The sequence below is a fragment of the Syngnathus acus genome, chromosome 12 (assembly GCF_901709675.1).
Source record: "Syngnathus acus chromosome 12, fSynAcu1.2, whole genome shotgun sequence".
Classification (NCBI taxonomy): Eukaryota; Metazoa; Chordata; class Actinopteri; order Syngnathiformes; family Syngnathidae; genus Syngnathus; species Syngnathus acus.
The window spans coordinates 848,698-871,086 of NC_051097.1; the positions used below are offsets into that span (position 1 = coordinate 848,698).

At 40.5% G+C, this 22,389-nt stretch overlaps 1 protein-coding gene and 1 long non-coding RNA gene across 7 annotated transcripts in view; one reads left to right on the forward strand and one right to left on the reverse strand.

Moving 5' to 3' along the window:
- Nucleotides 1–22,389, reverse strand: part of LOC119131444 — a 546,859-nt gene that overhangs the window by 128,896 nt on the left and 395,574 nt on the right. The window lies entirely within an intron of this gene.
- Nucleotides 1–22,389, forward strand: part of LOC119131388 (DENN domain-containing protein 1A-like) — a 116,154-nt gene that overhangs the window by 53,003 nt on the left and 40,762 nt on the right. For 5 of the 6 annotated variants that reach the window (XM_037265795.1, XM_037265797.1, XM_037265799.1 and 2 more), the window contains 4 exons: nt 1,587–1,687; nt 15,601–15,646; nt 17,627–17,728; nt 19,451–19,606. In XM_037265795.1, the coding sequence (XP_037121690.1) occupies nt 1,587–1,687; nt 15,601–15,646; nt 17,627–17,728; nt 19,451–19,606 (405 nt within the window). The remainder of the gene's footprint in view (nt 1–1,586; nt 1,688–15,600; nt 15,647–17,626; nt 17,729–19,450; nt 19,607–22,389) is intronic. The other variant, XM_037265796.1, reaches the window with a different exon arrangement.

Genomic DNA, 22,389 nt, shown 5'->3' on the forward strand with positions numbered 1-22,389 from the left:
AGCGTGCGTAAAAGCCATGTCCGAGCCCCATCCACCGTCCCGAACAGCCACCCGGCCGAGCACCGGCCCCTGACTTCCATCCACGGAGATGAAAGAGAGCTCCGTAGAGTAGGGCCGGGCGTGCATAAAAGCCATAATAGTTTTTCAAACCTTCTGTGTCACTCCAAATCATTAAATCCTTCAAACTCTTCGTCCTCCGTGTCGCTTACAAACAAAGCCGCTATTGATGCCGGTAGTACGTGGTGCCCTTCGTCATCCCGTGATCGAATCTTTGTCCTTTATGTAAACAACCGCCGCGCCACGCTGCTGACATCACTTGAAATTCAAATGACAGTAATCCCTTGCTACATCGCGGTTCGTTTATTGCGGTTTCACTTTATTTATTTTTTTGGGGATTTTGAAAATTTATGAAAGAAATTCACATATAAGTCGCTCCTCAGGATAAGTTGCCCCCCCCTGACAGAGACATTCGCACCAGTAGCCCGCTGGAGGTCATTCTGTAAGGCTCGGGCAGTGCTCAACCTGTTTCTCCTTGCACAAAGCAGCAGATATCGGTCCTGCTGATGGAATGAGGACCGTCTACGGCCCTGTCCAGCTCTCCTAGAGTAACTGCCTGTCTCCTGGAATCTCCTCCATGCTCTGGAGATTGTCCTGGGAGACACATCAAATCTTCTTGCAACAGCACGCATGGATGTGCCATCCTGGAGGAGTTGGACAATCTCCGCAACTTCAGGAGGGTTAAGAAATCGCCTCATGCTCCCAGTCGTGATAATGACTCTAGCTAAAGCCAACACTTGTGGAAAACCAGTTAAAAAAGATCAAGAGGGAGGAACTTGAAATGGCCTCCACCTGCAAAACCAGTCCTGTTTTGGGGACCATCTCGTTGTTGCCCCTCTAGTGCACCTATTGTTAATTCATCAACAAACACCAATGCAGCTGAAACTGATGAACAACCCCCTCTGCCGCGTACCTGACCAAAACCTTATCAGAAAAGTCTAATTGAATTCATGCCATACCCTGATAAAAAACCACCTGCAAAAGCAGTCCTGTTTTGGGGACCATCTCGTTGATACCCCTCGAGTGCACCTGTTGTTAATTCCATCAACACCAATGCAGCTGAAACTGATTAACAACCCCCTCTGCCGCGTACCTGACCAAAACCTTATCAGAAAAGTCTAATTGAATTCATGCCATACCCTGATAAAAAACTGTTCCTTTAATTTTTTTGAGCAGTGTATATATCAAATAACTATAACCTAAATAACAATTTTATCAAACCATCCGTGTCACTCCAAATCATTGAACCCACCGAAATCTTCGTCCTCTTTGTCACTTAAAAAAAAAATACTAAGTATTTGTTTATTTAGTGTTTTTTATTTTTGTAATGTTTGAACTGAATCAAAGTTTGAACCAAACCGTCGCTTAAAAAAACAAAACTTGGACCGAACCATGGGCATGGTTAACTATTACACTTTTAATATGTGTGTGTGTGTGTGTGTGTGTGTGCGCGTGTGAGTGTGTGTGTGCGCGTGCACACGCGCGTGTGCGTCATTTTAACCTTTTTTCCTCTCTGTTCTTGTAAACAGTTAACAGCTTGTGTCCATGGGTCTGCTGCCATGTTATATCCTATGCACTGGCAGCATGTTTACATTCCAGTCTTGCCTCAACATCTATTAGACTATTGCTGGTGAGTTTGCATTTCCACTGAAATACTTGTGAAATCTTAAATATTGTGTGAGACAATGTGCTTTTAAAATGTGCTATGCAAACTTATTTGCATAAGTTGGTCTTACCAAACCATCTTTAATATACAGTAATCCCTCGCTACATCGCGGTTCGTTTATCGTGGTTTCACTACATCACGGATTTGTTTTTCAAAATAAAAACAAAAATTTAAAAGTCAAAATAAAACTTCTAAATTGAGGAATTTTGGCACGAAGGTCAGCAGAAGGCAGGGAGTGTTCACACAATTGCAGTACGTACCTTTTTATAAAAAAAGTTGTTATAATAATAAGAGTTCTAAAAACATATTTACAGTATTGTACCTTGTTATAAAAAAGTTATAATAATAAGAGTTCTAAAAACACTTTTACAGTATGTACACTTGTACCTTGTTATAAAAAAGTTGTTAATAATAAGAGTTCTAAACATACTTACAGTATGTGTTATGAATTCTCCATGTTATTTATGTTATTCAGCCGTGCTTTGATTTGAGGTAGGGTGATTTATTTTGAAGGCCGTTTTCAGGCGATACCACTTCCTGTTTTACGTTCGTGTACATGTCGGTTACAGTGGTACAGGAGTCATTGACGATGTAAGTGGGTCCCCTAACAAGAAATATTTATACAAAATTTTCTGTATGTTATTTATACTATTAATGTATTATTTACATGTTTGAAACAATTATTTAATGTTCTAATAATAAAATATGCACTTAAACGGTTTCATATACATTTATTGACACACAAAAAATGTAGATAAAAAAAATGTATAGATGAGAGGGTGACCGTACTTCACGGATTTCACTTATCGCAGGTGTTTTTTGGAACCAATTATCCGCAATAAACGAGGGATTACTGTACTGCATTTTTACATTTGTAAAACTTAGTCAACATCCTTTTCCAATTGCTTAGAAACTTCCTCTCTTTTTCTTTACTTATCCCCTGCAAGTCTATATACAGAACTGTCTCAGAAAATTAGAATGTTGTGATAAAGTTCTTTATTTTCTGTAATGCAACTAAAAAACACATATGTCATACATTCTGGATTCATTCAAATCAACTGAAATATTGCAAGCCTTTTATTATTTTAATATTGCTGATTATGGGATACATCTTAAGAAAACTCAAATATCAAAATATTAGAATATCATCAAAAAGTATACTCGTAGGGTATTCAACTAATCACTTGAATCGTCTAATTAACTCGAAACACCTGCAAGGGTTTCCTGAGCCTTGAAAAACACTCAGTTCAGTAAACTAAATCACAAGCATGGGGAAGACTGCTGATCTGACTGCTGTCCAGAGAACCATCATTGACACCCTCCACCAGGAGGGTAAGACACAAAAATAAATTTCTCAAAGAGCAAGCTGTTCACAGAGTGCAGTTTCAAAGCACATCCACAAAAAGTCTGTTGGAAGGGTGAAATATGGTAGGAAACGCAGCATTGTTGACAGCATTGTGAAGAAGAGTCGCTTCCAGAATTTGGGGGCGCTTCAAAGACCGTGGACTGAAGCTGCAGTCCAGGTATCAAAAGCCACTGTTCACAGACGTGTCTGGGAAATGGGCTACAATAGCCGTATTCCCATGGTCAAGCCACTTCTGAACTCAAGACAACAGAAGAAGCGTCTGACTTGGGCTATGGAAAAGAAGCACTGGACAGTTGCAGAGTGGTCCAAAGTCCTCTTTTCAGACGAAAGCAAGTTTTGTATTTCATTTGGAAGTCAAGGCGCCAGAGTCTGGAGAAAGGCTGGAGAGGAGAAAAATCCAAGTTGCTTGAAATCCAGTGTGAAGTTCCCACAGTGATGGTTTGGGGAGCCATGTCAGCTGCTGGTGTTGGTCCACTGTTTCATCAAGTCCAGAGTAAATGCAGATTTTAGAGCACTACATGCTTCTGTCTGCTGAAGAGCTCTATGGAGATGATGATTTTCATTTTCCAGCATAATCTGGCACCTGCCCACAGGGCCAAAACCACCAGTAAATGGTGTACTGATCATGGCATTACTGTCCTCGATTGGCCTGCCAATTCTCCTGACCTGAACCCCATAGAGAATTTGTTGGGTATTGTGAAGAAGAAGCTGAAAGACACCAGACCCAACAATGCACTTCAGCAATGCCACAGGCTGATTGCCTCCATGCCACGCCGCAATGATGCAGTAATCCATGCAAAAGGATTCCCAACCAAGTACTGAGTGCATTAATGGACATTTTCAAATGTTTGATTTGGTTTTGCTGTTATAAATCTTTTTTTTTTTTACTTTGTCTGAGGAAATATTCTAATATTTTGAGATAGGATTTTTGAGTTTTCTTAAGCTGAAAGCCATAATCAGCAATATTAAAATAATAAAAGGCTTGCAATATTTCAGTTGACTTATAATAAATCCATAATGTATGACATTTTTGTTTTTTTAATTGCATTACAGAAAATAAAGCACTCTATCACAATATTCTAATTTTCTGAGACAGTCCTGTATGAAGATTATATATAAAATTAATGATGAATAGCATTTTCTCACACTTTAAAATGTACAAATAAAACTTTAATACTAAGCTATTTAAATTGTCTTCAGGTGTATTCATAACATGCCTGTAATATGTTTCTGTCAAAATAGGAGAAATAATTAAGGTGCTTATACCCTGCTCTGTGTGTATCTGAGGGCTCTCATGGAGAAACGTATGTCAGAATCAGAATCAGAATGCCTTTTATTTGTCATTATACATAGTATAACGAGATTGGAGCTGCCCAACAGTGCAAAATAAACTGATAGATGTTAAACTATATATATACACAATGTAAACAAGGTTGCAAAGTGACAAATGCACATTTATGGTGATCAAGCATAAATATATTGCATGTGGAAGGATGTAGTCCAAAGAGATCAGTCTTATCGCGTGCTTGTATTGAGAAAGAAGCTGTTTTTAAGTCTGGTTGTCCTTGTCCTGATATTCCTGTAACGCCTCCTCGTGGGCAACAGGTCAAAAAGGACAGAGCCAGGATGGGAGCTGTCTCCTGAGATAGCCTTGGCTCTGCTGAGACAGCGGGAGGTGTAAATGTCCGTCAGGGAAGGGAGTGGGCAGCCGACGATTTTCTGTGTTGCCTTGACAACTCTCTGCAGTCTCTTCCTGTCAGCAGCGGTGGAGCTGCCAAACCATACTGTGATGCAGTATGTCAGCAAACTCTCAATGGATGAGCGGTAGAAGGTCAGCAGCAGGTTGAAGTTGAGGTTGTGCTTCCTGAGAACTCTCAGGAAATGTAGCCGCTGCTGAGCCTTCTTTGTGATGGAGGTGATGTTCTCTGTCCAGGAGGTGTTGTCTGAGATGAGGACGCCGAGATACTTGAAGGTGTGGACCCTTTCCACGCGCTCGCCGTTGATGTGTAGGTGTCCATGTTATGCTTCCTGAAGTCGAAGATCATTTCCCTTGTTTTGCTGGTGTTCAAGGCAAGGTTGTTCTCTGAGCAACAGGCAGCCAACCTCAGGACCTCCTCTCTGTAGGCAGCCTCGTCATCCTTGGAGATAAGACCGACCACTGTGGTGTCGTCACCGAACTTGACGATAAGGTTGTCTTTGTGGGCCGGTCTGCAGTCCTGGGTGTAGAGGCAGTAGAGGAGGGGGCTCAGTACGCAGCCCTGAGAAGAGCCGATGCTCAGCGTGCGAGTGGAGGAGACGTGGGGACCAAGTCTCACAGTCCTTAATCCAGGCACATGTGAGAGGATGGAGGCCAAGAGTGACTAGTTTTGTGGTGAGTCTGTCCTGAATTATTGTGTTAAATGCGGAACTGTAATCCACAAAGAGCATCCGGACGTAGCTCCGCTGCTGCTCCAGGTGGTTCAGTGCAGAGTGGAGAGCAATGGCGATGTCGTCCTCTGCAGATTTGTTTGTCCGGTACGCGAGCTGGTGGGGGTCGAGGTCTAGAGGGAGGTAGTCTTTGTTGTACTGAAGAACCAATCTCTCAAAGCACTTCACGATTACCGGAGTGAGAGCCACCGGGCGGTAGTCGTTCAGGCTGGTGATGAGAGACCTCTTCGGCACCGGGATTATTGTGGAGGTTTTCAGGCAGGAGGGGACGATAGCCTGAGCCAGGGAGAGGTTGAAGATTCTAGTGAAGGTAGGGGCTAGCTGATTGGCACATGCTTTGAGCACTTTACCAGGCACTCAGTCTGTGTATGTAACTTCCGTACTTCCTCATTGAGTTCCTCATTTGTTGTTTCATTTTTTCTACCAAAAGAATGGATAAAGTTGGAAATGCTAACTTTCCTGGTAAAAAATACTTCAAATGGGCTAGTTACTGAAAAATGAACCATCTTCGCTGTAACGTCCTTTTAGGGCAGTGGTTCTTAACCTGGGTTCGATCTCTGTCTCAGGGGTTCGACAGAGCCTCCACTGTGGAGGTCCGAACACACCTGTATATCGTGTAAATTTGTGATGACGCAGAAGTCACACTGATTTCCTGGTATGTAATTTGTTGTGAGTTCGTGCATTGTGTTGGTTTTGTTCTTTGAATAAGGTGATGTTCATGCACGGCTCATTTTGTGCACCAGTAAAAAAAATCTGTCTTGAATTTGAAAAAAAAATGTCATTTTTAATAAAGAGGGGTTCGGTGAATGCGCATATGAAACTGGTGGGGTTCGGTACCTCCAACAAGATTAAGAACCACTGCTTTAGGGGAAGAGGCACTGGTGAGGCGTAGCCTCCCCAGTGATGGAGACAGTGGAATCATCAACCATTTCATCATCATTAGTAAAGAACTATAACTATGCAGGTGACATGACCCTTTCATATTTTTCAACCTCTAAAATTATTAGAAGGATTGGTGAATATTTTGGACTTAATGGACAGTAAGGTTTTTTGTCAGTAAGCTGCAGCAAGCTGTCTCTGGCAGAGAACATATCATGCTAATAACACTCAAAATTGGCCCATTGTTCTCATATTTGAGCGAGTGGTTGAAGTTGACATTTGGATAGATATTCACCTAAATTTTGATGATTGAACGTAGTTTTATCATGCGAATTATAGATTTACATGAAATGCCCGGCATTGTATTAGGTTTGGCTGGGTTCTTCGTCTGCTTTAAGCTAAATAAGAATGTCCAACCTCTTTTAACAAAATGCGACCTACTTTATTATGGTTTAGGTACTGATACACCCCATTGTGATTGTCCATTTCCTTACGTCTGAAGCGACAGAGTTGGGAAGGTAGTCAAACATGTAGGTAGTTCTTGTTAATGGTGTCTTTTGTCATACTCCTACCCTGCTACATTATCAAGAAGTGGTATTTAAATGTTTTCTCAAATACTACTAAAGTAGGCCCATTCTCGGACGAGCGAGCAATGCTCGTTGCGCCCGATGAAAGGAAAAGTGTGGTCAGCTGCCCTCGGAGCTACCCTTAAAGCCCACGTATCACGCTAATAAATTCTACCGTTTTATGTTTTACTCATTTAGTTGTGGTCTATACATATAAAGTGGAACAGTAACGCTTTTGTCTGAATTCCTCGTTTTGATACCATCACAGGTCCCTCTTTTGTACTTCTTCTGAGGTGCGGCTCAGAGCAAGCCATTTTGGTGTGGTCTCTTTAAATACAAATGAGATACTTCACACCCCTCAGGTCGCAAGATGTGCACCTCCCTTTCCGGTCGACATATTTGTAATTTTTTTAGCCGAGGTAGCCTTGCGCCGCAAACCTTTTGCTTAATCAAAAGATATCAACGGCAGAAGACCTGTCTATACACCATACATAACACGTAATAAAATAAATCCCCTCACAATATTTATGAACGTCTTGTAAGTAAGCACTGCAGTCAAGCTACGAAGTAAGCAAATGCTAGCGCTAGTGAGAAGGTAACAAATGCATTTACTATATTATTGTGTTCCCCAAGAATAATACAGCACCTTCGATGCAATTCATCAGATACAACTACTCAAAATATACCCACAAGAAGTGAAAACGTAGAGTGCACAGCTCCAAAATCAGCAGAAAGACTGACACTAATGCTATGGACGTCTTGTAAACAAGCACTGCAGTCAAGCTACGAAGTAAGCTAATGCTAGCGCTAGCTAGAAGCTAACGAATGCATTTACTACATTATTGTGTTCCCCAAGAACTATACAGCACCTTTGATGCAATTCATCTGATACAACTACTCAAAATACACCCACAAGTGAAAACAGAGCGCACGGCTCCAAAATCAGCAGAAAGACTGACGCTAATGCTATGAAAACGAGTGAATAGACAAAGTAAAACACAGTTTATTATTTTTGTGTCATCTCAAGCTTACCGCTTTACTGTGACCGTCGTTTCCATAGATTGAAGGAACTGAACCATTAATGAAACAAAGTGTCAGGTTTAATTCACTGACTGAATAACTATTAAGAGAAAAGCATCAGCAAACAAACCACAAGTGAGACGGAATATTAGTTCTTTTCTCGCGAGGAGTGCAGTACAGATCGCTTACAACAATCTCACTACACTAAATATCTGTACGCACTCCTGCGCTTTTTATTTGGATTGGCCCTACCCACAAAATGAGATAAAGCCCCTAAAGGGGAGGGGGAAAGCACGTGGGCTTTGTCTCGTAAGCAGAAAAATCACAAGGTGTTACATATTAAAAAAGGAACAGTGTGATGAGGAGTATGAGTGATCAGCAACCATTCTTTGTGTCTGTGATGAAATCAGGAAACATGAGTGATCACTTGCAGGTTCATTGGGGGGTGCGAGATAGCGATGAGGCATGTTGTTGATCAGATCAAAAGGGTCTTTGTTAAAAGGAACTGTCTTGGTAGATGTCTTCATTTTGCTGAGTTGTCCGCTGCGACCTGTCGGACCCAGCTGTAACCTCTCTCTTCTGTGTTACATCATAAAAACAGCAAGGCCAAACAGCAAGCATATATTGCAGTAATATTGCGGTAAAGCATCGATTAGAGAACGCATGATAATATATATATATACATTTTCCTAACAATTCCCTCCTGTTTATCATAAGTTCTCAGAGACCATCTTATCACCTAAAAGCGGCCACTTCAAAAATATTTTCAGCCGTAGGATCACAAGTATGAGCACAAATAAGTTTACTCCAAGAAAGGATAAACGTTGCGATATTATCATTCGGAAACACCCAGATCTGGGAAGAAGTCTGTAAACCCAAGTGCAAAAATTCCATCATCATCATCGTTATCATCAACATGCTGGCGTTCAGACATTAGGCATACCCCGGCCATCTTGTCTTCCATGGGCGATATTGCTGTAGTGATGAGACGATTAAACAGAGCACGGAGACATGGAATACAACAACAACCACACAAGGTGAGTATAGCAGTAATTGAGGACACAAGGGCTTTATACTTCCCAAAAGCAGTCATCCACTTGTTGTGCTCTTTCATCCTCGTTTTGAGGGATTGCAAGCTTGCAATCGCCTTCGTCAGGCTCCCATCAGGGGCAGTGTCATTCTGGATGAAGGTGCGGCATTGTTCCCTGAACATTGCGCAGACCCTTCCTTTCTCAGACAACAACATAACAAGAGCATTGCGGTTCTGGTGTGACATTAGGGAAGGCGTGGCTAGCTGTTCGTGCACTGCCTCAAGTCCCGCTTGTGTCCTTTGCCCAATTTCTGCATGTTGCAATGGTTGTAATTTATCATGTCGACGTTCTTGTTCATCGTACACCACCAGCAAATGGAAGACTCCCATCCTGCTACAATTTGGTCAATTAATTCTTATTAATCAGGAACTCCTCTGGGGACTCTGATTGCATCAATTTCAGTCAGATCATCGTCGCCTCTCAAATTTAAAGACATTTTGTTTGTTTGTTTTTCCAGCTTTTTCCCAGATCTTGGCATGTTGATACATATACAATTTAGCTTGACTACATTCTCTGAAAGCAATGGCTTCTTTTTCTTTTTTCAATGGATATTATATCTTTACAGCTTGTTTTGCCATTAGCAATCAATTGTTTCGTTTTTCAGGAACCTGAAACAAAATATCCACATTAATTTTAGATATAATCATCCCATTCTTTAACATCTACAGCGGTTGTTGACAAAGTACACATATAAACATCATATTTTCATGGCAGTCCAGATCCGACACAGCAGATCATCCTGCTAAGGTCAAATTGATCTTTTTAAATTGCTACAATGCAGCATTGTTTTTTGGGAGTGATCAATATAAGTTGTTCACTCATCTCTCCCCTACTCATTATGACTTAGTTCCCACAAATACCATATTGCTGAAGTTAACAAAATGGCAACAAAGATAGCCACCTTACATGCAATAACGTCATTGTTCCATTTTCTTGTTCCCGGCATTTCTCTAAGAGGTAAGGCTTCCTTTGGGTCACTTTTTCCGATTGAACGTTACCTCAAAAGAAATTACCCTTTTGTAATTTGCTAGGACCACCTCAACTGACCTTTCTGCTATTTTAATGGCAGTTGATGTAATTATCAATATTCAATGTGGCCCTTCCCCGTTGGAAGAACACCAGTGTTTCGTTTTCAATGCTCTTAATGAGAACGTGCTTTGTTCTTTTTGCCTTTAAAATATTAATTATAAATATAAAATGTAAATGCCAAATTTGAATCATCCTTAGTATCCCACTTGGTTTTAAAACATGGTAATCTATATTGTCGCCCAAACAATTTTTCATACGGGGTTAAACCCACAGTAATTGTAATATTTATGAACAGTTTGACCAGGTCTAAACATTTTGTCCATGATCTTCCAGTTTTTTCCATGCACATTTTCACACTTTATACCAGTCCTGTCATGAGAATTAATTTCTGAAATCCCATATCTCGGTATTATTTCTTTACATAACTTTTTTTTGCCACTGTTAAGGCATTCAGTGTTTTTGTTGAAGCCAATTCAAACCATTTTGAGAATGTATCTATTATGACCAGCCAGTATAACCCTGTGGATTGTGTTTAGCACATGTTAAACAAACTCTACAAAAACATTTTGTTTTGAAAATGTTTTGAATATGAATCAAATCCACATGTTGTATAAAGCTGAATGAACTGCCCCACTATCCCTCCTCTTGAGCCATGTGACACACACCATGGCTCAATATTGCTGCCCATTTATATAGGTTTTTTGTAGGATAGGTCAGTCTTCTGGTCATTTATAGATACCATTCTCCACCCTTGCCCCTCTTTTCGTCCATAATTGAATTTCAGTCTATGGACTTTGTCGCTTTACATCTTTAAAAATGTGTCAGTAACTTAATCTGCTTCTTGTGTATGTACAATTTGAACTGTCTTCTGCGCTGCAGTTTTGCGGTTCTATCTGCAAGCTTGTTACCCCTTGACACCTTATCAGTCTCGTGTGTGTGCACTGCGCACGTGCATATAGCTACTGCTTCCACAACTAGCTTAGCAAGTAAATGGATGGCTTCCCCGAAAGGGGAGCGACTCAGCTAGCAAATGATTAGACATTGTCACATGATTTCATCATCATTTAATTTGACACACCTTTTAAAATGTGTCCCAGTGCACACGTTCTGCATGTGTAACCGGTTGTCTCAACCGGTGTTCCACATCCTAATCTTTCCTCCCCTAAGGTGTTAAACCAATCAAAATAAAAGATAAAAACCAACAAAATAACCGCCAGTAAATTAATATAATAGTCAATTGTTGTCGTTTCTTAACTTTAACTAACTCAATCATTCTCTTATTCTCAAATGTAAAAACTTGTGTAGTCTTGACACAACCAATCGACTATTTCTTCTAAATATAGCTTTGAAATGTTATTTAATAATTTTGCTTCATCCAATTCCAGAAAGCAAGTTCTTTCCATCTCTCAAATTTTGTTTCATCAGGGCTAGGCATTAATGCAGTGTGGACCAGTTTCTGCCCACAAAAAAATTGCTTGCCTTTCTTTTCTTCTTATTTTTACAAAATTGCTTCTGTTTTGTGGTGCAAATCAGATAGACTACAGTCTTCCAAATTCCACCTACATTAGCCAATTTTAACACATAACACTGACAGCACACAGACAACACAAAAACAGCAGAGACACAGCTCACAAACAATACCAACAAACAACGCTGCGCAAACGTCATCCTCTGTTCTGACGTTTTGGTTATACTTTTTTCTCATCAGTGCCTTTTATCCTTCAAGCAAATATTGTCACATCTTCCTTAAGCATCACCCTGCTTCAAATATTCAGACATTGAGAAACTCACACTTTCCCTGCTTCGCCCGCAGCCATAGCACCCCTCGTGCGAGGGGGGGGGGGCGCAGCATCAATGTTGATTGGTCACAGGCTGGCCATTTCCTGCAACAACCATGATGCCGGCCCACCGCCCACACGAGCATAGCAAAGGCCCAAGCGCACAGCCCCGCCCCGCGACTACGCGCAATCGCAGGCACGCTTATCAGTCCTGCCCTCTCAAAGGGCAGGCCAGCTTTGCTGTTGCGCCCTTCGTCATGTTCACATTCGACATCTTTCACTGTCTTCTACACAACATTTGCTGTCTCTTATTCTCGTCCTATCAAGCCACCGTTCTAGTCACTTTCTGCCACACACTGCTCATCTCAATTTCTCCAACCAACTTAAACACATTATCGCCTACTTCTCAATTTTCCTATTATTCCTAAACAGCTTCCTGAACATTCTCCATTACTGATGTCTTCCATAGGACACACATCTCACTCGCGCACACATACACACACTCATTCATGAGGATCCTCTGCGCGCACACGCACACACACACACACACACACACACACACACACACCAACACAAAAGGATGACGCACAACATACGTATAAGACCACATAGATCCCACTAAGAACACCTTTTTGCTCGTCTTACTTGTCAGATTTATTCTTTATTTTACTTTTAAAAGCTATTTGTAATTCTTTTCCATTTATTTTCCAATCTTTGCATTTTAGTTCATGTCGGGGTAGGGACTTTCGCTTACTATTTAAGTTTCCCATGGTTTATTTTTCTAAATTTTGGAGTTGGTAGTTTGAATGGCACCTACAGTGTCCTAAAACCAACTTTATTCACAGGACAGTGGTTAAAAATTCGATGTGTGGTAAGTCTCCTTTCACCTCCCCGAAGGGAGCGGAGAGTTCTTGCCTCTGCATCCACACAAAGCCACTGTTTACAATCCTGTGTGTTTATATAGAGGAGCGCTCAAATGAGATCACTCTCAGTCAAACCATACACAATCACACCACGCGCGTTTTTTAGGAATAACAGAGGAGCCCGCACTCCTGCTGCGGAATTTAACTAACGTAAAAAGTTAGGGGGCTCCACACCGCCCCTGCGGAATTTAACTGTTTCTAATTGCACTTGACAGGGTCTAGAATTCCCAAGGTCTTTAAGTGACTTCTTGTCACTGCTCGTTTTAAGTGACCTCGTCACCGCTATTAAGTGACCTCTTGTCACAGCTCATTCATTCTTTTTTAGTAGAATTAATATTCCTACTCACGGTCTGCTGATTCTCCTCCTCGGAAGATCTCGTCAACCCTCCCGGTGTCCAGTCGGACTGATCGAGACAGTCCCGTCAAAGGGCTTTTGTTTACCTCGGCCGAGGATTTTCGCCTGCGTCGAAGAGTCCGCTGGAACCGCCAGGTGTGTCGAGATCCCGGACGAGCCCCCAATTTCTGTCAGCTTTAATTCACTGACTGAATAACTATTAAGAGAAAAGCATCAGCAAACAAACCACAAGTGAGACGGAATATTAGTTCTTTTCTCGCGAGGAGTGCAGTACAGATCGCTTACAACAATCTCACTACACTAAATATCTGTACGCACTCCTGCGCTTTTTATTTGGATTGGCCCTACCCACAAAATGAGATAAAGCCCCTAAAGGGGAGGGGGAAAGCACGTGGGCTTTGTCTCGTAAGCAGAAAAATCACAAGGTGTTACATATTAAAAAAGGAACAGTGTGATGAGGAGTATGAGTGATCAGCAACCATTCTTTGTGTCTGTGATGAAATCAGGAAACATGAGTGATCACTTGCAGGTTCATTGGGGGGTGCGAGATAGCGATGAGGCATGTTGTTGATCAGATCAAAAGGGTCTTTGTTAAAAGGAACTGTCTTGGTAGATGTCTTCATTTTGCTGAGTTGTCCGCTGCGACCTGTCGGACCCAGCTGTAACCTCTCTCTTCTGTGGTACATCATAAAAACAGCAAGGCCAAACAGCAAGCATATATTGCAGTAATATTGCGGTAAAGCATCGATTAGAGAACGCATGATAATATATATATATACATTTTCCTAACACAAAGTCTTTCGGCGAATCCTTCTCTATACTGACAAAAGATTTCTGAAACACTCCTTGAACAAGCAGGACTTTGCCCACAGAAGTGGGAACACTGCTTGAAAAACGAAATTTGACCAGACACTTCTTTGAGGTTCTGATGTTGGGGGATGGTTTGTGTGGATTGATGCATCCAACAACGGAACATTTTGATCTCGCCAATTTGACATCCTTGAGTTATTTGGACTACAAAAGTCTCTCCGAGTAATAAGACATGGTGGATTCGTAATAAACATGGCGGATTTGCGAATCCGCCATGTTTATTACTCTGATTTCCGTCTGGCAACACCTTGTTTGGTTTGTCCTGCCCCAACGGATGTGATGTAATAGATAAAAAAGTTATAGAAAATGGAGAAATCTGAACGGAGTAAAATATAGCCCTCCAAACAGATCATAAAAGTATCTCTGCAGCACCTGGAGGGATAGATTACACCTACAGCTCAGTGGCCTCGTGGTAGAGTGTCCGCCCTGAGACTGGAAGGTTGTGGGTTCAAACCCCGGCCGGGTCATACCAAAGACTATGAAAATGGGACCCATTGCCTCCCTGCTTGGCACTCAGCATTAAGGGTTGGAATTGGGGGGTTAGATCACCAACTGATTCCCAAGCGCGGCACCGCTGCTGCTCACTGCTCCCCTCTCCCCCAGGGGATGGATTAAAATCACACGGTGATGGGTTAAATGCAGAGGACAAATTTCACCACACCCAGGTGTGTGTGTGACGATCATTGGGACTTTAACTTTAACCAGCTCAGTGGCCTAGTGGTAGAGTGTCCGCCCTGAGACTGGAAGGTTGTGGGTTCAAACCCCGGCCGGGTCATACCAAAGACTATAAAAATGGGACCCATTGCCTCCCTGCTTGGCACTCAGCATTAAGGGTTGGAATTGGGGGGTTAGATCACCAAATGATTCCCGAGCGCGGCACCGCTGCTGCTCACTGCTCCCCTCTCCCCCAGGGGATGGATTAAAATCACGCGGGGATGGGTTAAATGCAGAGGACAAATTTCACCACACCCAGGTGTGTGACGATCATTGGGACTTTAACTTTAACTTTTCTACACTCCTGGAGACTCCAAATAGACAAGAAAATTATTTTAAAAGCAGAACAAGTCGATTTTCCATGAAATGTGTCCTAATATCTTAATGGATCGTCGTTACGTGGGCTGTTCAGCTCTGCAGCGTTGTCGAATGTCCTTTGTCGTTACTCCTCACAAGTGTGTGACAAGAACCACGCTATGATCGCCACCACACTGTCATTCTGGGTACCGTTCAGAATGAGATGTCGATGAACTGCATACAAGCTGCAACAACTGATGTTCCCACATTGTCTGCAACTGTCATAGAAAGTGGACCTGCACATTTTTATGTAACCGGAAGTCACACACCTAATTCATGCCAAAGTTCATGGGGTGTAGGAATAAGGTGGATAGCAATGGCAAAAAAATGCATTATCTCACTGGAAATAGCGTTAATACATTTTCTCTTTTCTTCAACTGCTAATTAGTGATCAGTAACAGATTTGTTGCTTTAACTTATCTTTATCTTTCATGCTAAGATTCATTAAACCTAACCAAAAAGATACATTGAATTTTGAGGCATCACATGATTTTCTTTTCAGTGCTCCAATGCCCTACCTCATTGGAGTGCATTCCAGCCTGATGGAGGTAAGTGATTTGCTCGCAGAAACTATTGCGTTTAGTTGTATTCATTTTATATTCTAAAATTGCTATTTTCTCAAGATAACTCATTACACATTTTAGAAACAACTACAACTGAAACAAAGTGCTGTACTTACAAATCAAACAAATAAAAAAGAATATAACATATTTGAAAAACAATAAACCAGTAACAAAGTTAAAAATAATAGATTTTTTTTGTGAGATCCTCGTGTTCATCCATTGTTTAATTTCATCAAGACATGCCTCAAGATTACAGCAACTCCACGGCATATATAATTGGGTATATTTCGCAGAACAATGAAAGCTAATGTTATATTTACATATAATGTCACCCGATGAACAGTGCCGATCCCGCCGGGAGACGACATGTGACATTACAGTAATCCCTCGTTTATCGCGGATAATTGGTTCCAAAAACCACCCGCAATAAGTGAAATTCGCGAAGTATGGTCACCTCATCTGTACATTTTTTTTATCTGTTTATTTTTTGTGTCAATAAATGTATATGAAACCATTTAAGTGCATATTATTAGAACATTAAATAATTGTTTCAAACATGTAAATAATACATTACTAGTATAAATAGCATGCAGAAATTTTTGTATAAATATTGAAAATGTAAAAATACGTGTGTGCGTGTAACATGTTGACAAGAAGTACTGGGCAGGCTAACGAGTTAGCGGAAAGATGCTAATTCGCGATCGTGCTAACACGCGAAAACGGACCTCTAAAGGAATGTAAACGAACATTTGGAGCAATACTACATTGTCCTATAGGTTAAACACGTGATCGTTCATTTCTCTTGTTAGGAGACCCACTTACATCGTCAATGACTCCTATACCACTGTAACAGACATATGTACACGAACGTAAAACAGGAAGTGATATCGCCTGAAAACGGCCTTCAAAATAAATCACCCTACCTCAAATCAAAGCGCGGCTGAATAAAATAAATAACATGGAGAATTCGTAACACATACTGTAAATATGTTTTTAGAACAACTTTTATTATTATAATTTTTTTATAATAAGGTACAAGTGTACATACTGTAAATATGTTTTTAAACTCTATTATAACAATTTTTCTATAACAAGGTACAACACCGTAAATATGTTTTTGGAACTCTTATTATAATTTTTTTTTTATAAAAAAAGGTGTACACACTGCAATTGTGTGGGCACTCCTTGCCTTCTGCTGGCGCGTGGGCAAGGTTTGTGCCATAACTCCTCAATTACAAGTTTTGTTTTGACTTTTTTTTTTTTTTTTTTCAAATTTGGAAAAAAAATCCGCGATGTACTGAAACTGCGATAAACAAACCACGATGTAGCGAGGGATTACTGTTTGACCAGCTCAGTGGCCTTGTGGTATGAGTGTCCGCCCTGAGACTGGAAGGTCGTGTGTTCGATCCCCGGCTGAGTCATACCAAAAGACTATAAAATGGAACCCGATACCTCCCTGCTTGACACTCAGCATTAAGGGTTGGATTGGGGATGCTGTGAGGAGCTGCGCCCCACAGTCATTATTAGCAATGTATAGCTTCTACTATGGAAGCTCGTCTGAGAATGACCTAACTAACTGTACTAAACTCATTTAAAGACGATCTAAAAGAACAGCTTTTATGTTGTGATGGGCAGTGTCGAAGGTAGCACTAAAATCAAATAATAATGGTATTGATGAGGTGTCGGAGTCCATAGCTAAGAGAAGATCATTAGTCAGTCAGTAAAGCTTGTCCCAGTCGAGTGGACAGCAGAGGAAACCAATCTAAAATTGTTCAAATTGATTGATTGAAGCCATGGAAGTTAGTGAGAGTTGAAAAGGTAAAGGGTTAATTAAAAAAGTAGAAAAACAAAAGGCGCACACACACACACGTACACTTTTTTATATTCTTTATATTTTGTTTAGATTCTTATTTGTACAACTCGTATCTTGATTTTCTTCTAACTATATTTAATTATTGTATTTAGAAAGTTCTTGGAATGGCTATGGAAGATGTCGTGATCCTGAATGTGGACACAAACACCCTTCAAACACCCTATAATGATCTTCAATGCCTACCCCATGATGTGGTGAGGAGCAATCGCAGTTGTAGATGTTTTCTTTTATATTCTGTCATCCCGCACCCATTTTGATGAACAAAATGGTCCCATGCTTAGGCACACAAGACATGAAACAATCTCTTGTCACAAGGTTTAGACTGTCTTTCTAAGAAGTTTATTTATTCATGTTTGTGAAGCAATTTGTATAGGTTTGGATTGGACACTTATTTCCCGTAATACGCGTGGGAATATCCACAGTCTCAGGAGTACTGGTCACAGGCTCGCTGATATTACACACCACCTCACCAGTCCCTGCCTCGTTTAGACACATGCATTTTACAGATAATACAATATGGTTTACATATTACATTTTGTTCAAATACATGTTTGTTATAGTTTTATTCCAGAATGGAATAAATTAATTTTTACCCTCAGAAATCTACACACAACACCCCATACTGATGACATTAATTTTTTAAAACCTCACACAATTATTGAAAAGAAAAAATATAGAAAGAAATCACATACGCTTAACTGCATCATGTTTATACTAATCAGCCTTGAGAGGTTCTTAGAGCTTAATGGGAGTGCACCTGTGGTAAATTCAGTTGATTGTAGAAGTAGTAGTCGTGGTAGTGGTGGTAGTAACACAAGTAGTATTACTAGGAGCACCGTATTTTCCACACTATAAGGCGCTTCGGGTTAAAAGGCTCTTCTGCACTTAATCCACAGACGGCATTATAGGGCGCATGCATGTCATGACTTGCGGTAAAAAAAAGAAAAGTCATGGAAACAACACGTGAGTGAGTTGAGGTTGTATGAGTTCAATTGTACTTTTATTGTACTCACATTATTGTTAATCAATTTTCATAGGCAAATTAATCAAAGTCCTCATCTTCTGTATCCGAATTAAACAGTTGGACAAGTTCGCCGTTAAACATGCCACATTCCCTCTCGTCATTGTCTCGTCACGTTTCTCCTTGTCAACGATCCCGGTTTTTCAGAAAGTTTGAGTTGTGCCTCATAAGCATGTCGATACCATTTTAGAGGGTCCTAATGCTGCTTGCTTTGCACAAACGATAGTATTTTTTTATCAATGGCGGCAGAGGTACGTACTCGACGTGTTACGTACAGTCCTCTGATTGTTTTTTGCCCCGATCGACGTAAAACGTAATGTCCTCTGATTGGTTCATCGGGTCTACATATTACGCCTGTATATTACGGAAGCCACACAAAACAACTTCGGTCCACACAAAAGGCTTTTAAGTGCACCATATGATGTGGAAAATACGGTAGTAATAGCGGTTGTAGTAGTAGTAGAAACAGTAGTAGTAGTAGTCGACGCAGCAGTAGAAATGGTAGTCGTCGTAGAAGTAGTAGAGAAGCAGTCAAAGTAGTAATAGAAGCAGTAGTAGGAGTAATAGTAGTAATAGTTGTAGAAGCAGCAGTCGCAGTGATAGTCATCGTCATAGTAGTATTATAGTAGCTTCTCATGATACTGAATATTAATTAGGTAGGAAAAAAATAGAAGACTAAAAACTATTAACTAATCAGGTTTTTAAAATTATTATAGTAAAATTCCAATAGAAAATTAATCTCCACTCACTCTTAATCAGAAGCTTTAGTTGAGTTTGTTTAAAACATTCCACTGTGTACCTTAGAGTAGAAAATGTGAATGTAACTATTTTAGTAGCTGATGATGATCACATAAATTTGATGTATTTATTTTTTGTTCCACTGTTGTTCCATTAGGTTTCATCTCTAAAAAGTCGGCTGAGGAAGTTTTCAACAACACCAGGTGATGGTGTGGCCCGTGCCTTCCTCAAGAGTCAAGCAGCTTTGTTTGGCAGCTACAGAGATGCTCTTCAGATTGAGTTGGTCAGTGAATTACTCAATTTAACATTGCAGATAACATATTGAAGTCAAGAAGCCAGTTTTTCTGTGAGAGTGATTTTGTACTGCTGGATGACACCACCTCAAGTTAGCATACACGATCAGCTGCCACCTTCCTCTCCTATTTTTAGAATTGTAACATTGGCAGGCTACTTCATAAGTGTGTGGACTGCAGGAGTAGAGCACCGGCTTTTTGACTCCGCGCGCGGGCACGAGCTTCGGCTGGGTAGAAAAAGCGGTCCGGCGCTGTACACTTTCCTGAACCCAGAGACTCAATCATAACAGATCGGATCAAATTCAACTCACTTTTTGAGTGTTTTTTTATTGTGTTGGTGTGAATACCTTCCTTAATCAGAAGAAAAACGATCACCCATTGAGTAATTTGGGCATAGGTGGTGTTAACTTTATGCCAAGGAATGCGACTGGTGCACTCCCCACTAGGGAGTAGATTCCAACAATGGTTCTTTTTGTCCCCAAATCAAAAAATGTCGCTACGTATTTTTACCATCCGTCATGTATTTTGACCCATTCCATTCACACTAGTATCCAGGTGCTGCTATCCTCTTACAATCTTAAATACAAGAGAAAATTGCTTGAATTGTCTTTTTCTTGAAAGTATTGAAAAAAAAACATGACTGTGGTCCAGATTGTGCAAACACAATCTGCTGGATGTGCCATATAGTGGTAGGAAATAAAGGATGTACAAATTAAGTGCAAAACATTTAAAGTAACATCATGTTTGTTTTAACTAACCTTTAATTTATAGTTAATGTATGACAGTAATCCCTCGTTTATCGCGGATAATTGGTTCCAAATCCCACCCGCGAAAAGTGAAATCCGCGAAGTAGGGTCAACCTCTCATCTGTACATTTTTTGTGTCAATAATGTATATGAAACCATTTAAGTACATATTTTATTATTAGAACATTAAGTACCGTTTTTTTCCGTGTATAATGCGCAAAATTTGACTAATTTATTGTCCTAAAATCTGGGGTGCGCATTATACATGGGTACAAATTTATTTTAATTTTTAAATTTTTTTTTTTTTTTTTTTTTTTAAGAAAATCATGGTACAACAAAACCAACAACAGGACTGACCGACAATAGTGTGTTTGTACTGTGCTCTGGTCATTTCGTCAAAGAAGGGATAATAGTCCTCTTCTCTTCTTGACTGACAATGAATGTGATAGTTTAATACAATCAGCAAATAACAAAATGCGTATTACAGGTAATGTTTTATTTCACAACACTTTGCCTTGTTCCTTTCGTCTCTGCTGTTCACTTCAAACACGCTCCATACGAACGCAATGCTCTCGTATCAGACGCTTGCTCGATCACCTGCTCGTTTGCTGTCACAATGTACCCTACACAAATCCGAAACATTTGTTGCGGCTCCGAGTCACGACGAGGGGCAAGTTTTGGTTTCCAAGGGTGTTTTTATTCCTCTTCAACGTCTCTCCCATACAGAGCCGCCTTTTTCACATGTCCGCACGTCACTTTCCTCTCTTTTCATCTGATCGCGGTGGTGCCTTTATGGGCAGTCGGAGAAATCAACGGCAACAAAAAAAAATACATCCAGCCTAGTTAAGACCATACCAAAGACTATAAAAATGGGACCCATTGCCTCCCTGCGTGTGTGACGATCATTGGGACTTAAAAAAAAAAAAAAAAAAAAAAAAAGAAATTGGGTAACAGTCATGTATTATACATGGGTACAGGCTTTTTTCCAGCATCAACATGCCATTTTTAGGGTGCGTATTATACATGGGGGCGCATTATACACGGAAAAAAACGGTAATTGTTTCAAACATGTAAATAATACATTAATAGTATAAATAACATACAGAAAAGTTTGTATAAATATTGAAAATGTAAATATTATATATGTGTGCGTGTAACATGTTGACAAGAAGTACTGGGCAGGCTAACGAGTTAGCGGAAAGATGCTAATTCGCGATCGTGCTAAAACGGACCTCTAAAGGAATGTAAATTAATCGATATTGATATATTGATATTTATACTGAAAATATAAATATTATACGTGTGTGCGTGTAACACGTTAAGTTAAAGTCCTAATGATCGTCACACACACATCTGGGTGTGGTGAAATTTGTCCTCTGCATTTAACCCATCCCCGTGTGATTTTGATCCATCCCCTGGGGGAGAGGGGAGCAGTGAGCAGCAACGGTGCCGCGCTCGGGAATCCTTTGGTGATCTAATCCCCCAATTCCAACCCTTAATGCTGAGTGCCAAGCAGGGAGGCAATGGGTCCCATTTTTATAGTCTTTGGTATGACCCGGCCGGGGTTTGAACCCACAACCTTCCAGTCTCAGGGTGGACACTACCACTAGGCCACTTAGCTGGAGCTAACAAGAGTTAACAAGAAGTACTGGGCAGGCTAACGAGTTAGCGGAAATATGCTAATTCGCAATCGTGCTAACACACGAAAATGGACCTCTAAAGGAATGTAAATGAACATTTGGAGCAATACTACATTGTCCTAAAGGTTAGACACGTGATCGTTCATTTTTCTTGTTAGGAGACCCACTTACATCGTCAATGACTGCTGTAAAAGTAACCGACATACTGTATATACACGAACGTGAAACAGGAAGTGATATCCCCTAAAAACGGCCTTCAAAATAAAGCACCTTCAAATCAAAGCACGGCTCAATAACATAAATAACATGGAGAATTCTCAACACATACTGTAAATATGTTTTTAGAACAACTTTTATTATTATAACAATTTTTATAACAAGGTACAAGTGTACATACTGTAAATATGTTTTAGAACA